Source organism: Pezoporus flaviventris, unplaced genomic scaffold, assembly GCF_033815535.1.
Source record: "Pezoporus flaviventris isolate CSIRO_AGI_PZ_B2104156 unplaced genomic scaffold, CSIRO_AGI_Pfla_v1 ptg000023l, whole genome shotgun sequence".
Classification (NCBI taxonomy): domain Eukaryota; kingdom Metazoa; phylum Chordata; class Aves; order Psittaciformes; family Psittacidae; genus Pezoporus; species Pezoporus flaviventris.
Window position 1 is genome coordinate 13,151,073 of NW_026892571.1, and position 24,628 is coordinate 13,175,700.

A 24,628-nucleotide genomic window follows, 5' to 3' on the forward strand; every position below is an offset into this window, starting at 1 on the left:
CTAGTCCTATAATTTGTCTGATAATCTAACTTAATATGTCTGCTATACTGGGCTTTTGCCCATCTACTGGGAGGAAATGATGTCAGTTTTCAGTGTGGGTAGCTAAGGATATGGTTTGTAGGGTGAAAGCTGCATGTGCATATCTGCTTATAGTTGCACGATGTGGATGTGTGTCAAGCTGTATTGCTCTTGTACTTGCAATATGTATACATGTTATACGGTGTCTATATATTATTATATTAACCTATATTATAATTTTGAAGTGAACAATGAAGTACACATTTACATCTTGCAGAGGAGAACTGCTGCTCTGGGATTTGACCCAGTCTGGCAAACGCAAGTGGACTCTTCTAGGATCTTCAGAAGGACAAAATCATTCCCGGATTGTGTTCAATCTGAGTTCTGTGAAGCATCAAGACAAAGAACTGCTTTTTTCGATTTCGATGGACAGAGATGTAAGAACCATTCATAAAGTTAACATAAAAATAGCCCTACCTGTACAGTTTGACTGAGTGAGCCTACCTCGTTTAGGGCCACAGATTTTCTCTTAAAGTGGGTTTACTGCAGCTTTTTGTAACATCGTTGCCTAAAATTTGTCCGAGTCCCTGTGTATATTTTTGTTAGTTTATAAACTCAACCGTTACCATGTTGGCGTGAATTGTTAACATTCTAGACTTGAATGGTAAGCATTTAATAAGGGAGTTTACCATCTTTTTCCTGAATGTTTCATTTTAAAAAGGTCTTTTTCCTTCTTAAAATCATCTACTTGGTATAAACTAAAGGGATTTTGTTTTTGTTTGGTTTTTAACTTTCTGCCTTTTCCAGGCAGGAGAGTGCCTTGTATTTTTAAGTTAGAAGAGGACCATAGGATTAAAATCTAGCCATTTTGTCCATTCCATTAGAGTCTTCCAGCTATTGCAGCCCTGACTGTGACATGTAATCCTCAGGATGGAGACCACATACTATGTCAAGCCTTGAATTTGACCCTTTATCTCACTCATGCTTTGCTTCTCCTTGTCATGCCAGTCTCTGTTAACCATTCCTTTTTCCTTACTCTTCAGGTAAAGTGCTGGGACCTGTCAACTCTTGATTGTATCTGGACCATGCCCTCCCTTGGGGGATTTGTCTATAGTCTTGCATTCTCCCCTGTGGACACGGGCTGTCTTGCCATTGGTGTTGGAGACAGCATGATCCGGGTGTGGAATACTTTGTCCATGAACAATATTTATGATGTTAAAACCTTCTGGCAAAGCATAAAGTCCAAAGTTACAGCAGTAAGTGTCCTTTTGATTCCTTCTTTTTTATCTTTTCACTCCCATTTTTTTTTTTCTTCCACTCCAAAGAAGGTTCTTCCCAACTAACAATATATAAAGCCAAGTTGTTCCTTTTCTACTTGATTCTTTTGGTACACAATACATTTTAGAATCTGGCAACAAATTTTCACCTACCCTAGATACTTGCATTACATAGTGAAATCAGCTGAAGTCCCACTGGCTGTTTCACTGCTCTTTGACTTTTGTCCTACTTCATGATCCTTCCTTTCTTTATCTATGACTGCACTTGCTCTGCTAGGTAGTTTAACACGCTCAAAACCACACCAAAGTCTTCTCACCATTCTACCACAGTCTCCATTTCTATTTTGTAATGCAGACGTCAAATAGTATTTCACTGATTTTAATCCTTTTCATCTTATCCCATTATAGCTGCAAGGGGGGAGCCTTTGCTCATAGCAGAGTGATCAGATCAAGTGGCTGTAGTTGTAGCTTGTGTCATTCTGAGTCTCTTTTTGTTTTGCTTGCAGTTATCCTGGCATCCAACTAAGGAAGGCTGCTTGGCTTTTGGAACAGATGATGGAAAAGTTGGCATATTTGACACCTTCTCCGGCAGGTAAGAAAGTAACTTTCAAATTCATTAGTGTCAGATCCTGCTGGTATGTTACCATGTAGAGGGGCTGTGGTCTTCTCTGAGGTATGTCTTCACTGTTAGACAAGAGTAGGATTAAATTAAAACTAGTCAAACAGTTGGATTGTCAGTGCATCTTTTAATCTCTCCATTATTGTTTGTTAGCTTCTAAGGTAATCTTTACTTAAAATTGCATGACCAGAGAACCCCTGTGCAAGAATATCAGTCAGAGAAGGCTTTAGACAGAAAGGCATTTTCAGAGAATGAAAAGCAACATGCAAGTAAAGGTCATCAGGACAATTTTGTTATGATTTTAGTAGTGTCCTACAGGAGATGTTAAGGAAGGCTTGGTTATGCCATGGCTTTAGGATGCTAAAGCGCGTGGTGTCTTATTTCATCATTGGAAATATGTTGATTTTATTTTTGTATTCCTCTCTGCTGAAATCTGTCTCTGCTTCCTTATCTTCCTGCCCAGTGCTAAGAATAAGCCACCTCAGATCTCCAGTACGTACCACAAGAAGACTGTGTACACGTTAGCCTGGGGGCCTCCAACTCCTCCTCTGTTTCCTGGTGAGTCTTCCTGTGCCTTGTGATGAAGTAGAACATCCATGCAGAGCACACAGATGCCATGAAGTTGGTATGCCATCCCTTCATAGGAAAAGGAGCCCTATTTGCTTGGTAGCAGTCCTTTCTAGCAGCTAAGGATGCATTCTGCTGAAGGACCTGTTAATAGTTTTGCAAGGGAGCAAAACAACCTTTTCCAGTTTGAAATCTAGGAGCTTCAGGAAGTAGGTGTGCACCACACCTGCTCTTACTTCAGGGTGTTACAGAGCAGTATCTGCACAGGCTTCCTGCAAATATGTGTTCCTTAGCTCCAGAAGTCTGTTTCTACCATTTGAACTGATCAAAACTCCATTAGCTCTTCACAACTTGAATTTAAGGACTAAACTTTAAAGGGAGTTTTAATGACTGCAGGGATGATGCTATGGAGAGATCTGTTTGTAGAAGCAGAGGACTGAATTGTGAGAATTTCTTAGTCAATTTCAGCACAGGCAACTGAAGCACATCTATATCCTTTTAAAATGTTTTGATTTATAATAGGAGTGATTCCTTCTGGGAAGACTGATGAAGAACATGGTATATTTAGGGTTTTTTTTCCTCTATTGGATAGGAGGAGAAGGTGAACAGCCCTCTGTGACGTTATATAGTTGTGCTGGAGAAGGTATTGTTTTTCAACACAACCCCTGGAAGCTTAATGGAGAGGCAAATGACATCAACAAAGTCATCCGAGACACTAATTCAATCAAAGTGAGTACAGTTTTGAGGGGATTTTATGGATTCATGGTAACTAAATCATAGTTTCTATGCCCTTGTAGTTGTAGGTTTCTGATTTTGCCCGCATGATGTATCTGTAGCAATGAAAAGTTTGAAACCCACAGTCTCCACAGATGAACTTCAGACATATATTGACTCAAACAATTTAAACAGTTTGTCTCTGAAAAAGGGTCTCTTTACCCCCTGATCTCAACATGCACATCTGTTTCCAGCATCAGTTACTCCATTTTCTTAACTAGAAAAATAAAATTGAAGTAGAATCTGGTTTTAAAGCTGTGTGTGGCGGTTTGAAACAATCAGTTTATATAGAGCTTTCCAGTTTCAAAGCACTTGAAATAATATCCTGAATAATGTCCTGAATGATTGCTGCTCCATCCAGTTGCCAGCCTTGCCCTGTTGAATGCACGTGAAAGAGATTGAAGAGTTTTTGGCAATCGTTGTGTCTTCTTTCTACAGCACAAACTGCCTGCACGTACAGAGATCAGCTGGAAGCCAGATGGCAAACTCTTGGCTCTTGGCAATGAAGATGGGTATGTGTCACTTGGAGGTTAAGGTGGTTTATGTGCTGATCTGACCAGAATCTCTGTCATGAAGCAAAAGTACTTTTTGTTGCCCTGGTTTGTCTCTGTTCTTTCACTGATGATGTATTTGAATTGTGATAATACCGCATTCCTTGCTGTTAGTTGGTTTAGCTGCTCTTGGCATGGAGGATCCACATCATCATGTCAAATTACTTTTTAAGGACCCACTCATGATTAAAATGCACTTTTACTGATGTGTTAAGTGAGGTTTTGAGTTGAATCCAGAAAAGAAGCTCATTTAGTTACTCTCTTTCATATCCTGTAATTCTGCTCATGCAGGATAACAAAAAATACCCATTTTCACTGACTGCTGGAATTCTTACACTGTTGTTCTTACTTTCAGCTCAATTGAAATATTCCAGGCACCAAACTTGAAGTTGCTCTGCACTATTCAGCAGCATCATAAACTGATTAACGCTATTCGTTGGCATCATGAGCATGGGAGCCAGCCAGAGCTGAGTTACCTGATAGCTTCAGGCTCAATCAATGCCACTATTTATGTGCATAATCTGAAGAGCGTCATAGGTAACAGATTATATCCCAAGTTTTGGCATCTTGTTCTGGTTTACTCTCAGTTTGTTTTGCTGCCTGTACCCGATGCTTTTCTTTTTTGTTTCAGAGAGCACTTCAGAAAGTCCTCTGACAATAGCAGAGCCGTTTCGAACTCTGGCTGGGCACACAGCTAAAATCACAAGTCTCTCTTGGAGCCCCCACCATGAGGGAAGATTGGTATCTGCTTGCTATGATGGCACTGCTCAGGTATTGCTCCACAGCCTCTTAGATGTGTATCTGAGATCATCCATTGTATAGTGTTTTAGAGCTGACTAAACAGCAAAGCTTCTGTGAGATAAATGACTGAAGTAGTGCACATTTGCCCTTGGGAACTATCTCCTGGTTCTGGATACCTGATTGCAGGTATCTGTGTGGTTTTGCAACTCACAAATTGATTTGTAAGTTCAGTTGTTACCATTTTCATACTGGCACTTTTAGATCCTTAAAAAAGATGTTAGGCAAACAAAGGAAGCTCTGATTTTTCTCCATGGTGGTATTTGAAATACCTGTTCAACATGCATAGAGAAGCTCCTACAAGTGCAAATCACTGAAGAGAAAAATGCAGAGTATTAGGGAAGATGAGACTTTCTGAGTAACTGGATTTCTTCTTTGTTTCTAAGGTATGGGATGTTATGAAGGAAGAGCCGCTCTGCAACTACCGAGGGCACCAGGGCCGGCTGCTGAGTGTCCAGTGGTCACCAGTGGATCCGGATTCTGTTTATACAGGAGCAGATGATTTTTCTGTTCATAAATGGCACATCTCAAAGCAGGAGCATACACGGCCTCCTCAAGGTAAGTATATTCAAACATCAGATCCTTTCCTGAACACGATGTTGGAACTGGGAAATAGAGGGTTGCCACATTGATGTGATAAGTTCCAATGCTGAATTCCAAAGAATAAACTGTGTCTAGGTTTAAATTGAGTTGTATCCTTACTTGGAAACTAATTGTTGATCTCTAGAGATAATATCCAGGTAACTTTTGCAACCTTTTACAGGCAAAAAGAGTATAGAATTGGAGAAGAAAAGAAGTATGCAACCAAAAGTCAAAGCCAAGAAGAAGAAAAAACCTATAGGAAAGAGCCCAGGCAAGCAGGATCCAAGTGATGCCATGAATGGAGATGAGAGCGCAAGGGAGATGTTGCCAGAGGAAAGCGGAGTGTCGGACCATGAAGAAGAAAAAGAAGCTCAGGAGGCAGAGTTGCCTGATAAAGTCTCCACAACTGGTAATAATAAAATCATCTTAGCTCAATGGTTCCCAGAGTGTTCAGTGCTCAGATCATCATCAAGTTCAATATTTTCATGAAGATTTTCTCATAACACCTATTGAAATAGTCTTGGTGAAGGAAATGTGGTCCTGGAATGTATTTCACCATTTTCTAAACTAGTTTGGGCTGAAACAATGTCATTTTTGATCAGTGTTGGCTTCTGGTCATAAATCTTAAAATAGCGGTGGACCTTAGTGTGTTTTACACCTTGTTCAGCTTTCTGACAGCTCTGTAATGTTTTCTTAATACTTGCTTGCCCTAAAAAGCTGTTCAGTGCCATGGCAAAGCAAAGCTTGCTTTCTGTGTATTTCAGAATCCATGTAACAGGATGTGAATATATCCAAGTGTTCTGCTATGGGCTTTTCCATGAATCGTGTTTCCTTTTTTTATCACTTACCTCCACAGTGTCCAAGGATACACCTTCCTTTGCATATGATTATTCATCACTCAGCTTGCCAAAGACTTCTGTGGCCCAGAAAGCCATTCCTGTGAAGAAGGATCCACCTAAAGAGAAAGCAAGTTAGTATGTTTCAGTTCTGGTGTCCTCAACATAAAAGGGACATGGAACTGTTGGAACAAGTCCAGAGAAGGGCCATGAGGATGATCAGGGGACTGGAGCACCTCCCGTATGAAGACAGGCTGAGGAAGTTGGGGCTGTTCAGCCTGGGGAAGAGAAGGCTGCGTGGAGACCTCATAACAGCCTTCCAGTATCTGAAGGGCACCTATAGGGATGCTGGGGAGGGACTCTTCATTAGAGACTGTAGTGATAGGACAAGGGCTAACGGGTTCAAACTTAAAACAGGGGAAGTTTAGATTGGATATAAGAAGGAAATTCTTTCCTGTTAGGGTGGTGAGGCACTGGAATGGGTTGCCCAGGGAGGTTGTGAATGCTCCATCCCTGGCAGTGTTCAAGACCAGGTTGAATGAGGCCTTGGGTGATATGATTTAGCGTAAGGTGTCCCTGCCTGTGGCAGGGAGGTTGGAACTAGATGATCTTAAGGTCCTTTCCAACCCTAACTATTCTATGATTCTATGTTTCAGGTCCTGTATCAAGGTCCTCATTCCAGGCACTCTCAGAGCACTTCTAAAATCTCTTGAACATTTTAAGTTGCTGCTTCTTTTACCTGCCTGGATTGTCAGCTGTTCAGTGTGGGCTTAGACGCTGCCTTTTGTTTGCTAGTTTCATTCCAGACAAGATGGGCAGAAAACTATGCCAAGTGATCAGTATTCAGAAGTCATAGTAGAAGTGCATGTGGCACTTGGCATCTGGTTTTTGTTTTCCTGTGTGAGGAAGAGGGGGTTTGGAATACCCTGAACTGGAGAGCTCTGCTGTAGGGGACTTGTAGCTCTGCAGCAGCAAGTAAAATGTCTGATTTTTCAGCTCCTGATGCCTCTCTGAAGAAGAGGAAGCCTCGTTCTATTCTACCCTTCAGCACATTCCTGGACCACAGATCAAAAGACGAAATGCATCAGGACTGCTTGAGGCTGGCTGCGTGTCTGAAAACCAAAGGTATCAGTCTAAAACTAAAATACTTGGAGGATAGGGGCTCAAAAGTATTCAGAAGCACATGTCCAAGGACTTGACTTTGACCAGTAAGCATTATCTTTCTAAAATACTTCCCTTTATCTAAGTGTGTGACTAGTTGTGGTCTCTTACCTGACTTCTGCAGTGTTCCAGCACTCTAGCCACTCCAGCCAGGCTTTGAGTAGGATACAGCCAGGCCTTGATCTGCGAAGAGTAGGATTCTCTGTTCATGTGCAAAGTATTTTTACCTGCAGAGGCATAATATGGGTGGGAGAAAATAAACCATGAGGAAGATGTTAGTATTCTCACAGTATTGCTCCTTAGAACATGCAAAGAGATATGCTGTGCTACATTTAGAATAAATGCTTTGCACATATATGGTCCTGATCAAACTTAGAAGTATGTTCTAGCTGCTGATCTGACAGAACATAAGAAGACTAAAGTATTTGCCACCAGTTGAGTGCAATGTAGTAGTAGAGTGACATGGAAGGTCCCAGTTCCCAGTGTTGTACCAAATCTTCAATATTCATTCTTCTTACCTGGTTTAGATCATAATGAAGACGTGTCCCCTGACCTCAAGGATCGTATCCACTTGGGACTGTTCACAGACAGGGCCTCTCTGCACAAAATGATTGATGTGGAAGGTAAGTGGAATAATGAATCCACTTTGATAACACGTTCATTGTAACTTATATTCCAGGAGAAAACAAATTGGGAAAAATGCTTGAATAATGCTATTGCATTCCAGCTGATAGGAAGTGTGTTTGGTTCCAACAGGAAAACACCACTTGGAGAATGGACATCCAGATCTCTTTCAGCAGCTCATGTTGTGGAAGGGTGATATGAAGGGTGTCCTCCAGGCAGCTGCTGAGAGGGGAGAGCTGACAGACCAGCTGGTGGCCATCTCACCCATGGGTACGTTTGGTCTTGTAACACAAACAGATGGAATTAGCTGTCAAGAGAAGCCTCCTTCTGATTGTTCAGGGTTGGAAACTCGTGATTGTTCCAGACTGGAAGTTGCTTCTTTAACTGCCTGATAACAAAAATCAGATGTAAAACACATCCTATTTATGACTGAGACCTGAATATTTCCACAGGCACCCACAGGTTGGGATAGCAGGAAACAGAGTGGCTGCCTTTGGGACTTCTTGAAGGAGCAGGCTCTTACTTCCAAGCATAAAGTTGGTACTTTGTAATATGTTGTGGTCCTTACAGCTGCCTGATGTAAATATACTTTAAACTTTTTTTACTGGTAGTGAAGCCCTACAGTTGGTTAAGAAACTAGTCTGAGGCAGAGAAGAGATACGTGATGTCATCCCGCCGGAGTTCTTCCAGTTTTAAAACTTTGCCTTCTCTTTTGCAGTTGGGTATCAGGCCTGGGTTTGGACAGTAGAAGCCTTTGCAAAGCAGTTGTGTTTTCAGGAGCAGTACGTGAAGGCTGCGTCCCATCTCCTCTCCATCCATAAAGTGTATGAGGCCATTGACCTCCTGAGAGTGAACCAGTTTTACAGGTTGCTGTATATTCATGTTTTCTAATGGGTTAGATTTGATATTTGGGTTCACTTTTTGTACACAGTCAATTAACTTCCCTATCTTGCTTCTCTTATGTGCATTAGGGAAGCAATTGTAATTGCTAAGGCCAGGTTGCGTCCAGAAGATCCAATTCTGAAGGATCTCTACACAAGCTGGGCAGCGGTATTAGAAAAGGATGGTCATTATGCTATGGCTGCCAAATGGTGAGTGGGACTGGGAAGAAGACAGAATCGGTTCCATGCCTGAAACAAAGAAGGTTCTTGGTTTGTAGTAGCTGAAATCTGTCAACTGCTCTGGTTGTTATTTGTCTGAGGTGGTTTCTGAGCCTCTTCTCACTCGATTCCCTCTAACACAGGTGGGAAAGGAAGCTACAGAGGACAGTTCAGAGCAGAAGGTCCAAATGCTGTATTAAAGGAGAGCCAGCTCCTTCCATAGGCATTACTGGCAGTCTCTGAAAAAGAGTCTAGCAAGACTAAGAGTAGGATGTCTATGAAGAGACTGGGGGATGTTCCCAACCTTTCCACTGAAAATGTGCAGTGTAGGACTTGTATCCTGATCACTGGGTCATACTCCTCCAGTCAGATTGCTTCAAATTTGTGACTATCAAAATTACTAACACTGCTTGAAATACTTTGGCTTGGAATAATGGCCTTTGCTTGATGCTGGTTCCAGTTCTTGCTTGTGTTCACGCTTGTGAAAGTATTCAGCTGAAATCCAGAGCAATGCATTAAGGATAAACTACTGTAATCTTCTCTCTTCAGTCTGTCTCTTTCTGTTCCTTATCCAAGGTGTGCACACCACCAGAGGTTTCAGTCCAGAATATTAGGCTGTCCAACTTCCCCTTTGTAGCTTTGCAGCAGATCAGGTACCATACGTCTGTTGTAAACTTTGGTAAGGCAAAGTCATGACAGCTCTGAGAACCCATGGAAAATACAGGTTTATCTCCAATTGTATGTGCTGCAGTACAACTCAAAACCAGTATTAAAGTACTAACCAAGTTGACTTGCCATTCTCTCTTTTCAGTTATTTGGGGGCTTCCTCACCCTATGATGCAGTTAAGGTGCTGGCAAAAAAGGGGGATGTGACATCCCTTAAAACTGCTGCTGAGCTTGCGCTGATATCTGGAGAGGAAGAGTTGTCAGCAACTTTGTCTTTCAGATGTGCCCAGGACCTGCTGCTATCCAGGAACTGGGTGGGAGCTCAGGAAGTCCTTCAGCAACATAAAACACTATTTGTGAGTTTGGTAGTTTCCTCTCAGCTTTCTTTAGTGTTGTTTCTCTTCAGATTAACACGTACCTCTGCAGAGGCAAAGGGCCCATGGTGGGGTAACAATCTATCACCAAGCTGCTGCTAGCCATGATGTTCTTACATTTGTCTATCTGCTGTGATCAATAAGGATTTGCTTTTCTTTGGGCAGCAGCTCAGTGCTCTCGATTGATTTATTTTTCTTCCTTGTTAAAGGGACAGAGACTTGTTTTCTGCCTTAATGAACTGCTTTGCAAGTGCCTTAGTGAAAGAAATCCCTGCAACCGAAAGAGCCCTGTGCCTCCCTGCTACCACAGCTGGGAGCTCAACAGAGAGGCCTCATTTTTGGACATGGTGATAGAAGTGTGGCAGAATGTACTGGGCATGGACACCACTGAACAAGCCACATGTGCATGGGAGCAGCTGCATAGTGTTGAGCATCCTCCTTCTACCAGCAACACACACCCAAAGCAGGTAAATGGATTTAGATCCATATGCACACTAAGCTTTACTATGGCATATGCAGGAAAACACAACCCATGGTGCTGTGCCAGCCATTCCTAGGGGCTGGTGTTGGCACCCTGTTGCAGAATGAGGCTATAATGTGGGAGAAATAGATTATAGGCAGCTGGGACAGCTTACATAGCCACCAGTTTGTCTGCATTTGTTTCTGTGCAGGGTAAGAACTGACAGATGGTGTCAGTGACAAGCACTGAGATGTGCTGGCTGTGACTGGCAGAGCTGAGTGGACTCAGCACTGATTTAGGGCTTTGTGTCGAGCTGTTGGAGTCAGGGCTGCTTGTTATTAAAACACTCTGGAGTTCAGAAGGTCTATTCATTGCCTGGTGCTCCTGCAGCTCTTGTGATTGACCTTTGATGTGCTCCCATCTCTCATCTGTTTAGTAGGACACAAGTAAGCACAGCTGCTGAGTTTACCATTATAAGTAATGTTGAAGTGCTCTTATCACCTGTGTGAAGACGACTATGTAAATTGCACTGTTGCTAAATTTGCTTTTGGTTAAGTGCTGTGTTTCTTTGCTCCTCCTCAATGTTCATACTTTACAGTATTCCATCATGCTCCCTGGTGCTTCCTGTAGGTGCTTTTCCATATCTCCCATGACCTGAGCCTTGCAGCCCTGAGCTATCGGAGTGCTACTTGGCATGAGGCAGTGAAGAGTATTCTTGGAGCCGTGACCCGCAGTTATGATGCTGGTAATTTCACTCTGATGCAGGAGATTTGCAGGATCATCCTTCCTGAAGGTAAGGCTCTTCTCTTGGCACTGACAGACAGAAGGATCTTCCCTGTAAGTGTCCATTATTATCAATAGGCATAATAATGCTTGGAAGGAGCAAGACATACCCATATCTGTGGAAACCTGTGGAATTTGGCTAGTGCAAGGGCTATTGGGCCATCAAAATTCAGACATGCGGTCTCATGGTAGAACAGAGTACTGTGTTTAAAAAGATGGCAAACATGTCTGCCTTTGCTTCCTCGCTTCCTGCACCGCTCCACCAGCATCCAAGTAAATCTCTGGTTTGGATTTCTGGGAATAGCTGTTAATTTAAACCTCTTCAGAAAGTTGTAGAAACTATTTGTAATGCTTGGTTTTTGGTGTTTGTTTTTCTTTACTAGGCTGTGATAACTTGAGACACAAACTGGACAGCACACATCCTCTGAGCATGGATGCTTGTAGAAGTTTAGAGGGCTTTGTGGCTTATGGACTGCTGTATGACCTGTGGTGGAACCCACCCAAAAACTCCCTTGCTTCACAAAAGGCTTTGGGTCCTGTGCTGTGTCCCAGTGAGCAAACAGGTCTTGAGAAGAGTTATATTTCAGGTCAGTCCTCCTCTGAAGAAACTCCTGATCGAAGTGCAGTTGAGATGGATGAAACTTGCTGCCATACAACTGTTCAGAGAAGTGAGGCAGAAAGTGACTCGAGAACTACCTCAGTTGATTTAGTAGACAGACAGTCAGAACTGAATGGCTGCAAAGTGCTTCTTGTAGAAGAGATTGCTGCTTTACAGAACACCCAGAGAGATATAGCTGAGGTCCAGCAGATTTTAGCAGGTATGATCCGTCAGCATCAGCAGGAGAGGAATAATCTCCAGGAAAACACAACTGGAAGCACCCAGGAAAGTAACCCGGAGCAAAGTTCAGACAAACCACACTCTGACAGCAACCAGCTGAATGGGTAAGCTTCAGAACATGAATGAATGGATTGAAAGTTTTGCTGCTTGTGTGTGTTTGTGCAGCAGATTTCTTGCTTAGCTCAGATTGCCTCTAATCTCAAGATCATCACCCAGGGACACTTTAACATACAGCTTTCAACACTTCAGAAGTCTTGCATTTTCTTGGGGCTCAGCCACTGTATACATTCACTTATTGCAGCTGGAGAATTCCCTGATACGCAGGGTCTGTTGTTACAGTGAATAAATAGGGCAGCCTGAGAAGGGGAGGGATAATGAAAAGGACAAGTGTGGTCTAAGCGGTCTGTCTTTTTGCTGAACAGTTACTTAGGACTTTGGCAAGAATGAGCTAGAGCATGTTACACTTGTCCAGCTCTCTCCTGTGCTTGCTGTACAAGGAGAGGCAATGTGGTCAGTTAAGCAAACCGGTTGTTCACAGCAGCTGCTCTTTTCTTGACAGTAAGGATGAAGTAAAGCAACCAATTACGCTACCTGAGCTCACAAAGCAACTTCTGAAAGCAAAGGAGAAACTAGCAGAATTTCCAGACAATCTGAAGGTAAGTTTTCAGAAGAGACATTGTGGTTCTGGAAAAAGACAGTCTTTTTATAAGGGGCAGCCTCCTCATAGAATCCCTTTCATACAGAAAGTAAGGAAAAGTGACTTTCTTTCTGATCCTGTGGCAGTTTTGAGAGAGAATTGACACATGGCATCAGGGTGATAGCTTTCTTTAAAGCATGAGTTTCTCCATACAGTTGGGAAGTATAGGTGAAGATCCTGCATGGAAAAACTTAATGGGATATTCACAGAGTCATAGAATGGTTTGTGTTGGAAGGGTATTCTGAATGAATCTCTCCCATGCATTTTAAAAGTAATCCCTTGTTACTTAGAATTAATTATGTAAGCAAAATCATTGTGATAAACAGATCAGAAATTTAAGGTATAAAATGGCATTTAGGAACTATAAAAACTACACATGACATGTTTGAAAACAGTGTTGCCTAGGTTGTCTCATCTCCTCTGTTCTTTAGTCTATAATATAACTAAAGGTAATCATGGTGATTGTGCAAAAGGGGGCAAACCTGGTTACAGGTAATGCTCATGCACTGGAAGAAGAGTCAAAAATACATTCAATTTATGACTATCATCTGTTCTAAAGATACTGCAGAGCAGCGTCTTTGGAGAGCTGCTGCCTCAGGTATGTTATAGCTGAACAATTATAATTGAAAGACATCACCTCGTGTTTGTTGTCTTGCAGATCTTCCCATTCCCGGATGTGCTGGAGTGCTGCCTTGTGTTCCTTCACACTGGGTCACAGTGTCCTCCTAAGCTGTTGGAACAGGCTCTGGATCTCCTTCGGAAACACGGCAGTGCTGGTGCCTATAGGAAGGGTGGCAGGAGGTTCTTGACGTGACATCTTGAGACCACACTGTCTCCCTTGAGCTTCCTACACTACCACGGCTCTTCTTTCTTCAAGTGAAGGCTTGTTTTGATGGCTGGGGTAATTTTGGATAAAACCACAATAAATCAGGAGTATACAGACTCACTTGCAGTCAACTACTACTCCTTAAGGAGATTGTGTTAGCAAATTGCAAGGCAGTAGGTTGTGGGCTTGAACTGTATACAGGAGTTTTGTATAGTCTTTTTTTATTTGATGGAAGTTATGCTAATGAAAGCTCTTACTACTGACATGCAAGAGAAGCAGTTTGGAGCAGCTATATTTGTTTTTCAGCAGAGAAGGAATAGTAGCTACCCTGAAGAAAAACAATGGTTTCTGTAAGCAAACTGCCCCTTACCCGAGTATTGTTCTTAAAAGTATTGTGAGTTTATCTTCCCTCCTTTCAATAAAGTCTTCTACCAGCATGAACTGGCATTTCATTTGATGTATAGAAATCAGTATCAGTCAAAGGCACAGGTACTGAAAATAAGCCTGGGGTGGTTTTGTTGTTAAACATACTCTGTAAATCAAAGTTAGTAGATAAGTGTGCTATGATTCAGTTTTGCATGGTGAAGCCACCTACACAACGTAATAGGGAGGGTGAGATCTTCTATATTTGTTTCCAGCACAACTAGCAAAAGGTAAGGGATTTTTCTAGGTCAAGAAAAGTCCCTGCTTTTGGCAACATACGTGGCTGAACAAAGTGGTTTCTGCTCCAGCAGTGGTAAATTTAAGGTACTATATCAAGTACTCTAGAAAAGATGCTGTTTTAGAAGTGCCAAAACCAACCCTAAATTACAGGGTCTTGCCCATTCAACACTTCAGCCACTCTTAACAGTTTACCTGGAGGGCTTTGCCTGTCTTGTTAGCAAAACTAACTCTTCTTAAGAAAAGAACAAGACTGCATAAGCCTTAGTGACCACAGCATATATCTTAGTAATTTCTAGAAGCAAGTTTTCAATTGCAGCAAAAAGTGTGGTAGGATGGGGTAAGGGGTGTCATGAATCTAGACAGATTCTAAGTACAATGGGAGTAGGAGGAATGGATTTATCAGATCAAGACCTGTTCCAGATTCTTTCCAGACAAAACGCAGACTTGCTACTGATAATTTCCTGCTCCAGGCTGAGTAAAGCCTCAGAACAACGTGAAGAGCAGTACATGAATGCTGGGGGTTATACTACAAGATGCGTTAATGCGGCAAACTGCTGCCACTAACTTTAACTTGCCACATTCTGTGCAAAGTATTTGCAAACCAGGAGGGGGAGCCAGTGCTTCACCGAACCGCCTCTTGCGCTTCAAGCAGTAAATTTAGATGGAGCACGGGAACTTCACACAGAGCACGAGTGAAACAGCTTTGGCTAATACTGCACTGAAAGAACACTCAACACCACCAGCTGTGCTAAGGTGAGCAGGAAGAGAGCACCAGTTCCCCAAAGACAGCTTGAGCTCAACTTCCATCAGCTCCTGTACAATAACCTCAAAAGCAGATTTTACTGAGAACTACCACAGTAACACATCATAAATGGTAAAGTTGAGCATCTTTAAGCACGTATCACAACTTTAAAGCCTCAATTTTGGGAATTTTAGTGCTTGATGGAAAATCCAAACCAAAACCTGGTTTAAAAAAAATATTTATTTTACAAAAATTAAAAACAAGTAGTATTTACAAGCATTTGAAAAACTAGCTCTAAACCTCGGCTCCTACTCATGGATCAGTTAAGCCTGTTTAAAATGCAAGATAAAGTCTTAACATTTTAAGCTTGCCATGTCCAAAAGGGTTAAAGGGGCTTTTAAGAAACATTAGAGCTGTTGAAAATAGAATAGCTCATTGTTTAAAAAGTCAGAATCCCAAATTGTTCCTCCATCCTCTAATGACTTCAGATGTTTATAATGAAAAGAAAGGGAGCTGTTTCATTTGTTGTTAAGCAGACAGTAAAATTAGGGGCTGGAGAAGAGGATCAAGAAGAGGATCAAGTATTGAAGTTCTTGTGTTGCAAGGAGAAGAATAAAATTTGTAGGTTAAGTGAAAACTAAAGTCAAAGCATTGGTCCAAGTCTCTGCCAAAGGCAAACTTCTAGGCCTCAAGCTATTTCCAGAACAGTTTCTTAATACCCGTAAGAACTAAGCTGAGGCTCAGTGTGGGTCAACCTGTACCACACAGAATTAGAAACTATGGAGAGCTGTTCAAATCAGCTCCAGGAGTATCCATCCGCACCGTTGTTCAAGCAAATCTCTGAATATTTTTTAGCTGCAAGGATCATTTTTAATGTCACTGTTACCAAACCTCCACAGTGATCAAAGGGAGCCATTTCCACAGACCACACCAAGATAAAATAAGCAACAGATGAGGTGAAGTAGTCACCCTCACAACATGCAGAAGTTTTAAAATAAGCTTTATAAAACACAATTTACAAATCTGTGTGCATGTCTGTGTCCATTTTCACTGGATTTCCACACCCTCAGCCCTACTCAATATTCTACCCTTCCTTGCAGATTCTGTACAGTATAAAGAGGAAAAAAACAGAGGTATGTACAGTAGGTTCTTTTGCCCTTGGTATTAAAAAGATGGCAAACCACAAATGCTGGCATTAGGAATTCATTCAACTCTCTTCTTGTGGGTTTCAAATGAAGATGTTGCTCTTCAGCAGAACTGCAGGCCTTGTGCAGGCTGGATGTGCTGTAGATGCCTTTTGTTTGAGACAGTATTAGGGAAAATGGCTGAGGACAGCAGCTGCCAATATGGTAAAACCACGTTGTGCTGAGGGGTGCCGCTCATCACGGCTGCATGTTGTTGATAATAGCCAAAATGCTCATTTTCTCCTGGACCGAGTCCACATCTTCATTCTGTTTCTGAGCCACTCCTGTGCCGAGGCCATACAGCCGCCCGCAGTACTTTGCATCATCAATTGTATCCTCAAAAAACAACTGCAGGTTAAGAAAAGGAAGAAATGGGTATTGTTTAGCTGTGCCTCCAAATCAGAAACCCCCCAATGTAAATTAAACAGCTTATTTGAAGTCAGCCACCTCTAAGATGCAGCATGTGAATTAAAGGAGGTACATGAAAGAGGAGTAAACAAAAGTCTGGGCCAATATCAACACTTCCTATTGTTGACAGTTTGAAGTGCGATGGCCACAAAGCTCAAAAAAAAGCCCCCCCCCCAAAAACCAAAACAAAAACCACATTGTGCAGATTGACATTCATAGATAGGAACTGGAGAAAGGAGAACTGTAAAGAAGAACACCACAGTACCTCTTTCATTCTGAAGAACGCCATTCCCGTGAGGAGAGAGTCCGATCCTGCCTGGTGCTGTCGTCCAATTCGCTGCAAATCCAGCTGATCTGCCACTTCCTGAAGGCCACCCTGCAATGTGAACACGACAGTGTTTATGTTGGAAGACCCATCTCTTACCAGAATTGCCACACTTTTCCAAAGCATGCTGAGTGAAACACAGGAGTAAATATTGTTTAAGAATTCATAAATACTCATCCCAGATTCAGGAACCTTGCTTTCCTGCTGCAGATACTTGAGATGACTGTGGGTACATTCATAGGTTATAAATGCTGGCCCTCTCTCTCCCTCCCCTCCCTCAAACAAGGCTGTGATTCAGTAGATAAGTTATTTTCAAGCCTCTGAGTGTCTACCAGTTAATCAAGTCATGGAGCAGTTCATGTAAGAAATACTCCACCTTGCACAGGGAAGATAAGCAACGCTGCATTGTAATTAGCCTCTGACATTACTGATACACAAACCGGAAGGTTATGGGAACATCCCCTATGTAAATACATATTGATAAGACTAAAGTCAGAGAGGCATTATCTATGAGATACCAACTTAGTCATAGGTACTTATGTGCGACTACGAGCATTTATACAAGTTCCAGTTCAAGGATGACATATGCAGCAGTTCTGTCACTTGGCTTTACAATTTACAGGGTTGATGCCCGTCATCACTTGCTTGCTAGGGACATACAAGTACCTTGAGGTTTTTGCAGCTCTTCATTAAGTACTTTACATCATAGATAGATGGGAAGAAAAGGTTCAAGATATGGAAAAATTCATGTTCCTCTTCTGGTAACCTGGAATCTGTCAACAACTTCACCATGTAGCCAAAGTCATAACCACTGGAAACAAAAACATACAGAAACCAGATAAGCAGAAAACACCTACACTCAGTTGGTACCAATATCTCGTTTTTCACAAGAGTTTTACTTGCTGTAGCTTTAGGACCTTCGCATTTTCTGACATTCATAAAACTTCTCTGGATCCGAGCCAGAATTCTCCCTGATCATCTATGTCAGTGTATGACTTCTGAATGCTCCCTGGGTGCCTCGCTAACCTCTTGTGGAACAGCTAATCACTGCAAAGAACAAGCTTCTCTTCCCAACACTGCAAGTTTCCGTAACTATGGGCAAAAGAGGAAAGCAAGGAAACCCTGTAAGCACCTGTTGTCACTGCCTCCTCCTCTCTCAAGTCCTTTCACTTGTGATGGTATCAAGGACCAGAGGATTTGTCATCAAATTGCTTGAAACTCTACAATAAAAGATATCTTAGCTACACAGATTTACATAAACACAAGATGGAAGTTGGGAACACCATCAACACTGTAAGGAATAAGAAACAAAACCCTTACTTTACAATGCACACAAGTTACTAAGTGTAGAAATCATATTTCAACTTCTTCCATAGAGGAAGACTGTAGCAGCAAAAGGATTTGCAAGCAACGCATACACAAAATCCAGACCACAGCAAGTGCTAGTACAAAATCAACTGCTAACTGCCCTGGCTTCTTAAACTTGCCCTTCATATCTTCAAGCTCATTTTAGGAACTGCAGAGCTGGTAACTCTCCGTAGAATCTGTGTCAGCCTCCATGGACAAAAGCAGCGGTATTTCAATCAAAAAGATTTCCCACTTGCCAGCATCAGTGACCATCCCAGACCTACCTGTGGAAGGACAGCCACTTCACACTGTCACTAAGCACGACCCCAGATGTCATAAGCAACTCAGCAAAATGCAGAGTATCGATCCCTTCTTCTTCATGCTTCTGGAACTGCAGCCCAGAGCTGGCGAGGAGGTCTATGGAATCCTGAGAGTACATGTCCTCCCTGAAGGAGAAAAGCAGCTTTGCACTTCAGATGTTACCAAATTTCATCAGTATTAAAACCACTGCTGCAGCCTCCCACATCTCTAACAACCTGCTCTGCTGTCATTAATAATTCTGTTGCTATTGCAAATTCCAAAGATTCCTCTGTAGAACTGAATGACTTTGAGAAATGTCACTTCCGCACGACAAACGGAAGCACCATGGATGAGAGCCCAGAGAAAAGGGGAATTCTCTCACGTAGGCAGATGTGCAACTCCAAAGCACTGAGCATCATTCCTGTCTACATTTTTCTTTTTCACTTCACAGCACACAGCACTGTGTCATCATCTCCAGCTCTATCTCTGGGAGTAAACAAAATTGCCTAACACTTGACTCAGGAAGGAAGGCAAGGATGAGTGATGAGATGCTTGGTGGAGAGCTGAGCAGGAACCCGACTTCCACACTGGTTGGTCTCATTCGAGGGTTGGGGGAGGGAAGGACGTGACAACACACAGCAAAATTCAGGCCAAATATGATAACAGAGTCACATGAAGCGATTGCACTATGCAAACTTCACTGCGATTTCAATGCTTCAAGAGGCTAACAAGTTTGTGGAAGCAGAGATTGCAACTTCTGGGTTCAAGAACTGGATGATCAGCACACACTAGCTATGAGTTTTTGTCATGTTCTCCAATGACAGTTTCATAAAAACACTGACTGGTTTCCTAGAAATGTGTGGGTTTGCCAGATAAACCCTCTCTTTACTTCCAGGCAGCTCTAGTGGTAATTATGCCGAGTTTACAATTACTTTACAATTACAGGGACAGGGATAATGAAACTTCTTTCAGCTGTAACACAGGATATTACAGTATGGAGGAGAGAAGAACAACTGCCACACTCCACTGAGCAAGACCCATTCTCCTGAACCTGGTGTGACAATTACATAAACATTCTTCTTTAGATCCTAGTTTATATTTTAGCAAGGATCTGTAAAGAGGTATTTCTCTTTCTGCAGAAAACAGCACATCCATGTATTTTTAGCAGAAAGAGATAGATTTATCTATATATTCATATATAGATATGTATACGAAACGTATAAAGTTTCAGACTCTAACAGTGTCCCAGAAAAAAAAAAATTAAGGAACACAGAACTACAGGGAAAGGGTATTAAGGGTATCAAGGGAAAGGGTATTAAGGATAGTATTCTGACACAGCTTTGGCTTCCAGAGACACTGCAAACTCCATTCACACCACAGCAGTTTCCCACAAAAATCTGTTAGAATCTGAACATTTATTGCTCAGAACCAGCCAGTAATGAACATACAGGCACCTGTGTTTGCCAAAGGAAAGCATCACTTCAGCAGGAGAGAAAAGGCGATTATTCCTGAGCTCAGAAGACTCACGTGAGGTTGAATTTGAAGTTGAACTGCCAGGTATTGATCCCAGAGGGATATTCTCCTTTCTCATTTGTGAAAGTCAGGCCCAGCTGGATAATTTTTAGCAGGTCAACATTACACCGGAGGAGCTGGTACTGATAGTCTATGGAGCTGCGGAATTCTCCAATCGGCCTTACAACAACTCCAGGAAACTCCGTGTCCTAGGAGAGAAGGGAAAAGCTTATTGCACCACTTGTTCTACTAGGAGTCATTATTATCACTCTATACGGAGTCTACTCAGTTCCACACTCACAGGTCTCAGCACTGCATTCCCTGAATTGTTTTGTAAAAATCACTTCCCCCCTCTCCTTTTTTCATATTTATAAAGGTTTTAAACTGCTACATGTCAGACACTAAAAAAAACCCACACAACTTGCTAACCATTCCATTATGTAATAGTTCTTATTCCACAAGAAAAACGTTACAAACTCATCCAATATGCACTACTGTATAATCTAAACATCTCTCTCGCAAAGGACTCTCTCGTTTTCCCTAAATCTACTAAAATGGACTTTTATTTATTCAGCGCTCTTTCATGTTCTAAATACAAGTGAAATTCAGCACTCTGACCATCTTCGTTTGACAGTCCAGGTGGTGATAACCTACCTGGTTTTGAGGAACAGCCAATGCCTACATGAACAAACACTACTACCAATCAAAACAGACCTTAACAACAGATCAACCATCAAGTAGATGAAAAACATTTTACTTGGCCAGTGACCACGAGCTATCTTTGCTGAAAACCCAACTTTCACACTATTTTTATTCTCAGATGAAGTCATGTCACTTCTACTGACTAGAGTGTGTGCAAAATCTTTAATGAAGGGTCCAGTGCTGCATATGTGGCAAAATCTCTCCCAGGCTCAAGATCTCTGTGTGTCCACTCTGGCAGCACAGCTGCTAACACAGGTCACAAGCACACTCTCAGTGAGAGAAATTCTTTACTGTTAGGGTGGTGAGGCACAGGTATGGGTTGCCCAGGGAGGTTGTGAATGCTCCATCCCTGGCAGCGTTCAAGACCAGGTTGGACGAAGCCTTGGGTGAGATGGTTTACTGTGAGGTGTCCCTGCCCATGGCAGGGGGGTTGGAACTGGATGATCTTAAGGTCCTTTCCAACCCTAACTATTCTATGATTCTATGATTAAGATAGCCCATTTCCCACTGACATATGGTAACAAAAAAATCACATTCACTTACACAGCTGTGTTCTACTCTGAAATACCACACACTCTGCTGGGGCATGTGGTTTTATGACATGCTTTTATTTAGGACTTCTCATACCTTGAAGATTAGTGTTCCTAAGCAAAATTAGTGTAACTTCCAGTATCATAACTAACCCCAGTTATCTATGTAAAAAACCGACTCCAGTCAAGACTTTAAGAGCAGGAAGAGATTCCTCCAACCTGGGGGAGATTTCGGTCTTCTTAAACAGAGCTTTCTGAAGACGCTGTTGTACTTACAGCCAGAATGTTTCCCTTCCCTAAGAATCAATATTTGAGCTCAGTGAAAGCCCAGCTGACCAGTCAGCAGCCCAGCTGACTAGTTGTCACTTCCAGACTTTTTGTCCTACAGGACCACAGCATCTTCCGTAACCAAACAGAGAAAGACATTCAAAAGACAAATACACTGGTGGAGAACTAAAGATTTATACCCAATTGTACATCTGGCACATTTCATTTTTCTGTTGTGCAAACTCATAAATTATAAACAGCTAAATATTAAGTGAATTCATGTTTTTAAGGTGTATATTTCTCCCCTTTCATTCAATCCATACTCAGCACTACTTGTATTAGACTCCAGAAAGCTTCTGCTGAACAGCTTTCTACCTTTCTACCGCTTCTAGCTCAGTTTGACTCAGTTTCTCACTCAAGAATCAACTTCTTCCTCTACCCCCAAAATCCCTTGACTAAGGCAACTAGATCCAGTATAAAACACTTACCATTGCAATGTAGCTGTAACTCAGAACAATCTCTCGGATTTTCCTCATCTCTTCCTCCAGGTTGTTTGCCCACACCTCACAGATAACCTGGCTGTTCTCTGCCAGAGCCGCCGGCATCTTGCAGGGACCAGAGGAAAGGGACCGATGCTGAATTCAGATGAAGGGTTGAATTGCAAACTATGCGATCTTATCGGTGTGCTGTGTTAAAGAGATCAATAAATAATGCTTTATAGGAAGAAATAGCTACATATAAGAATGAATTATAAGTTGGAGTCAGTCACACTTCCATTTTCAGCTTCAAAATAGCCCATTAACGTTTATACCAGCTCTTTTTCTTGCTTTTATCGCTTCCCATAAACACACTGAGAGAGATCTAGAGCATCCGTTCAGGTTACAGGAGCGGCCGTGCAATTAACAGAGCAGTTATTCATGAAGAGAATCATTCTCCCCGTCTTTTTCTCCTGCCACAAGCTCAGAAACTTTCGGCCATCAGCTGTACAAGCAGAGAATCCCGATGTTTAACATTCACCTACTGCAACAGCTTTTAGAAACAGCCACACAACGCCTCACGGACCGCACTGACAGACACCAGTTCCTCCGGCATAACCCAGGAAACACCGAGGTGAGGTCTTTCAGCTTACACTAACGGCAGCTTCAGCGGTAAACCGCCGGTTGTTCAACATTCCCTGCACCAACACGGGCACAACGACCCCAGCCTCTGTCATCGGTGAGGCCGGGGGAACACGGTGCGGGCGCGGGGGGTCAATGAGGCCGCGGGGGGGGGGGGGGCTCAACGCTGCCGGTGGAGCCGCGCTGGTGCCCGTTTTCCCTCAGCTCTCCCTCAGTCCTCCCGCCGTCCCCTCAGGCTCGGAGGCCCCGGTCCGGCACCCTCCCCGCACCTGCTCGCGCGCGGGGCGCCGCTCTAGCCCTCCGTCCCCCCCGCCACTCCTCTGCCCCGCCGCTCCCCATCGCCATTCCCTACCCGTACACCCCCCCCCCCCTTTACACATACACACCCCGCTACCTGCCCGGAAGCCCGGGCCCGACCAGCCACTGCGCATGCGCGATACGCCCCCTCCCCAATCGCCGCTCGGGGGGGAAGGGGCGGGGTTGCGTCCGGCCCGTTGGCGGGGGGGTTGGCGGGGGCTGGTTTCCCTCTCGCGAGATTTACGGGGAAGCCGCCCCCGGAGCGCGCGCGCGTTCCCGCGGAGGTGGAAAGGGGAGGGGTGTGACCGCCGCGCGGGGCTGTGCGCGCAGTGCGCCTGCCCGCAGCCGAGGGGCGCGCGATGAGCTCGCTACCCCTGTCCACCCCCCAGGGCGGGTAATGGCATCGCCCGGGTTACCTGAAGAGGGAGCCCGGGCGAGCCCATTCGCCTCACTTGGGAGGGGTGTACGGGTGGTAGGTGTGCCCTCTGCCTGGGGAGCACTGCCAGGGATGGGGCAGCCACAGGTTCTCTGGGCACCCTGTGCCACAGCCTCACCACGCTCTGCCTTATATCCAGTCTAAATCTCCCCTGCTTAAGCTTGAACCATCGCTCCTCATCCTATCACTACAGTCCCTGGTGCACCGTCCTTCCCCAGCATCCTTGTATGCCCCGTTCACATACTGCTATTTAAATTGCTATTTAAAATCTGAATGGCTATTTAAATGATATTTAAATTACATTAGCACAGATGTCTGTATTCAATAAAGCAGCATAATATAAGTTCTTGTGTAACAGAGCTGCCAAAGGTTGCTTTGCTGGCTGATGCTGATGACAGATACACAATTTATTTGGAAGCTTGTCTACTATAATTAAGCTTAGATAGTATTTCCTTTCTTTTAGAGTGCAGCATTCTGGATCAGGTTGTATTTGCTATCAAATAATGCAATTCTGGTACTGATGCAGAACTGGCCACCAAATCTCAGCTACTTGCCTACTGTTTTCATGTAAGTATCTGGAAGCCCAAATCATGGCATCTTTTACCCTTCAGACATAGTTCAGTGCCTCACATTTAATGTTCATCCCTCAGCACAAATGTAACTTCTAGAAAAGAGGAGGTTTTTCCACGTGCTGCTCTCCATCAAGTGACCTTGGTGCTGTCAGCATCTTATGACATCCCATTATTGAGCGCTACTTTGACTCACAGTTTGTCTTCATGGATGATAGATAGCCACCATTCCTCCTTAGCTCTGCAGTCTCTGGTGTTGCATAATTTATGTATTAGGCAATAGACTGGCAGAATGTAATCGCCTTTCTTCCTGTGCTCACTTGAGGTTGGGATTTCATGCAAGAAAACACACGTTGATAGCAGGTAAATAGAGCAGGCTGGTTTACAGCACACAGTAAGTATAAGGTTAGGGTTTTTCCCTGCAGAATTCAGAGCAAAACATAGATATCATTTGTCTTGCTCATAAACTCAGCACTTAAAGGTATGGTGAATCCAGGGGGAAAAGGGAGGATGGATCATCTCAGGACAGGAAAAATGTGTGTGCCTTGCTACTGGAATAAAAAATGTATTGCAGGAAATAATCACTTGGGATAAATTGCGCCTATAATGTTTGTGTGTAGTTGGAAATAAAGCTATTCAAGGATGCACCTCCCGTATGAAGACAGGCTGAGAAAGTT

General features: G+C 43.1%; 2 protein-coding genes across 5 annotated transcripts in view; one reads left to right on the forward strand and one right to left on the reverse strand.

The window, feature by feature from the left end:
- Positions 1-24,628, forward strand: part of GEMIN5 (gem nuclear organelle associated protein 5) — a 108,022-nt gene that overhangs the window by 2,892 nt on the left and 80,502 nt on the right. The window contains exons 7-28 of one of the 2 annotated variants that reach the window (XR_009743996.1): positions 296-455; positions 1,062-1,274; positions 1,802-1,887; positions 2,378-2,472; positions 3,074-3,210; positions 3,694-3,767; positions 4,162-4,343; positions 4,438-4,577; positions 4,991-5,162; positions 5,368-5,595; positions 6,043-6,156; positions 7,019-7,147; positions 7,711-7,806; positions 7,940-8,077; positions 8,526-8,673; positions 8,779-8,898; positions 9,719-9,929; positions 10,157-10,414; positions 11,038-11,200; positions 11,574-12,132; positions 12,588-12,684; positions 13,384-13,658. Coding sequence is in view for 1 of the 2 variants with exons in the window: in XM_061456850.1 (XP_061312834.1) it covers positions 296-455; positions 1,062-1,274; positions 1,802-1,887; positions 2,378-2,472; positions 3,074-3,210; positions 3,694-3,767; positions 4,162-4,343; positions 4,438-4,577; positions 4,991-5,162; positions 5,368-5,595; positions 6,043-6,156; positions 7,019-7,147; positions 7,711-7,806; positions 7,940-8,077; positions 8,526-8,673; positions 8,779-8,898; positions 9,719-9,929; positions 10,157-10,414; positions 11,038-11,200; positions 11,574-12,132; positions 12,588-12,684; positions 13,384-13,539 (3,676 nt within the window). In the remaining variant the exon portion in view is untranslated. Of the gene's footprint in view, positions 1-295; positions 456-1,061; positions 1,275-1,801; positions 1,888-2,377; positions 2,473-3,073; positions 3,211-3,693; positions 3,768-4,161; positions 4,344-4,437; positions 4,578-4,990; positions 5,163-5,367; positions 5,596-6,042; positions 6,157-7,018; positions 7,148-7,710; positions 7,807-7,939; positions 8,078-8,525; positions 8,674-8,778; positions 8,899-9,718; positions 9,930-10,156; positions 10,415-11,037; positions 11,201-11,573; positions 12,133-12,587; positions 12,685-13,383; positions 13,989-24,628 lie in introns of those variants that run through there. The other variant, XM_061456850.1, reaches the window with a different exon arrangement.
- Positions 15,183-23,100, reverse strand: CNOT8 (CCR4-NOT transcription complex subunit 8). 3 transcript variants are annotated; one of them, XM_061456858.1, is made up of 7 exons: positions 23,044-23,100; positions 22,020-22,217; positions 20,048-20,241; positions 18,505-18,666; positions 17,540-17,684; positions 16,814-16,924; positions 15,183-16,488 (listed from the first exon to the last, which is right to left on the reverse strand). In XM_061456858.1, exons 2-7 carry the CDS (start codon positions 22,134-22,136, stop codon positions 16,339-16,341), a joined length of 879 nt encoding a protein of 292 aa, XP_061312842.1. In that variant the 5' UTR covers positions 22,137-22,217; positions 23,044-23,100; the 3' UTR covers positions 15,183-16,338. The 3 variants fall into 3 exon arrangements, with proteins under 3 accessions (XP_061312842.1, XP_061312841.1, XP_061312840.1); XM_061456857.1 differs by lacking the exon at positions 23,044-23,100 and adding an exon at positions 22,919-23,015; XM_061456856.1 differs by lacking the exon at positions 23,044-23,100 and adding an exon at positions 22,549-22,742.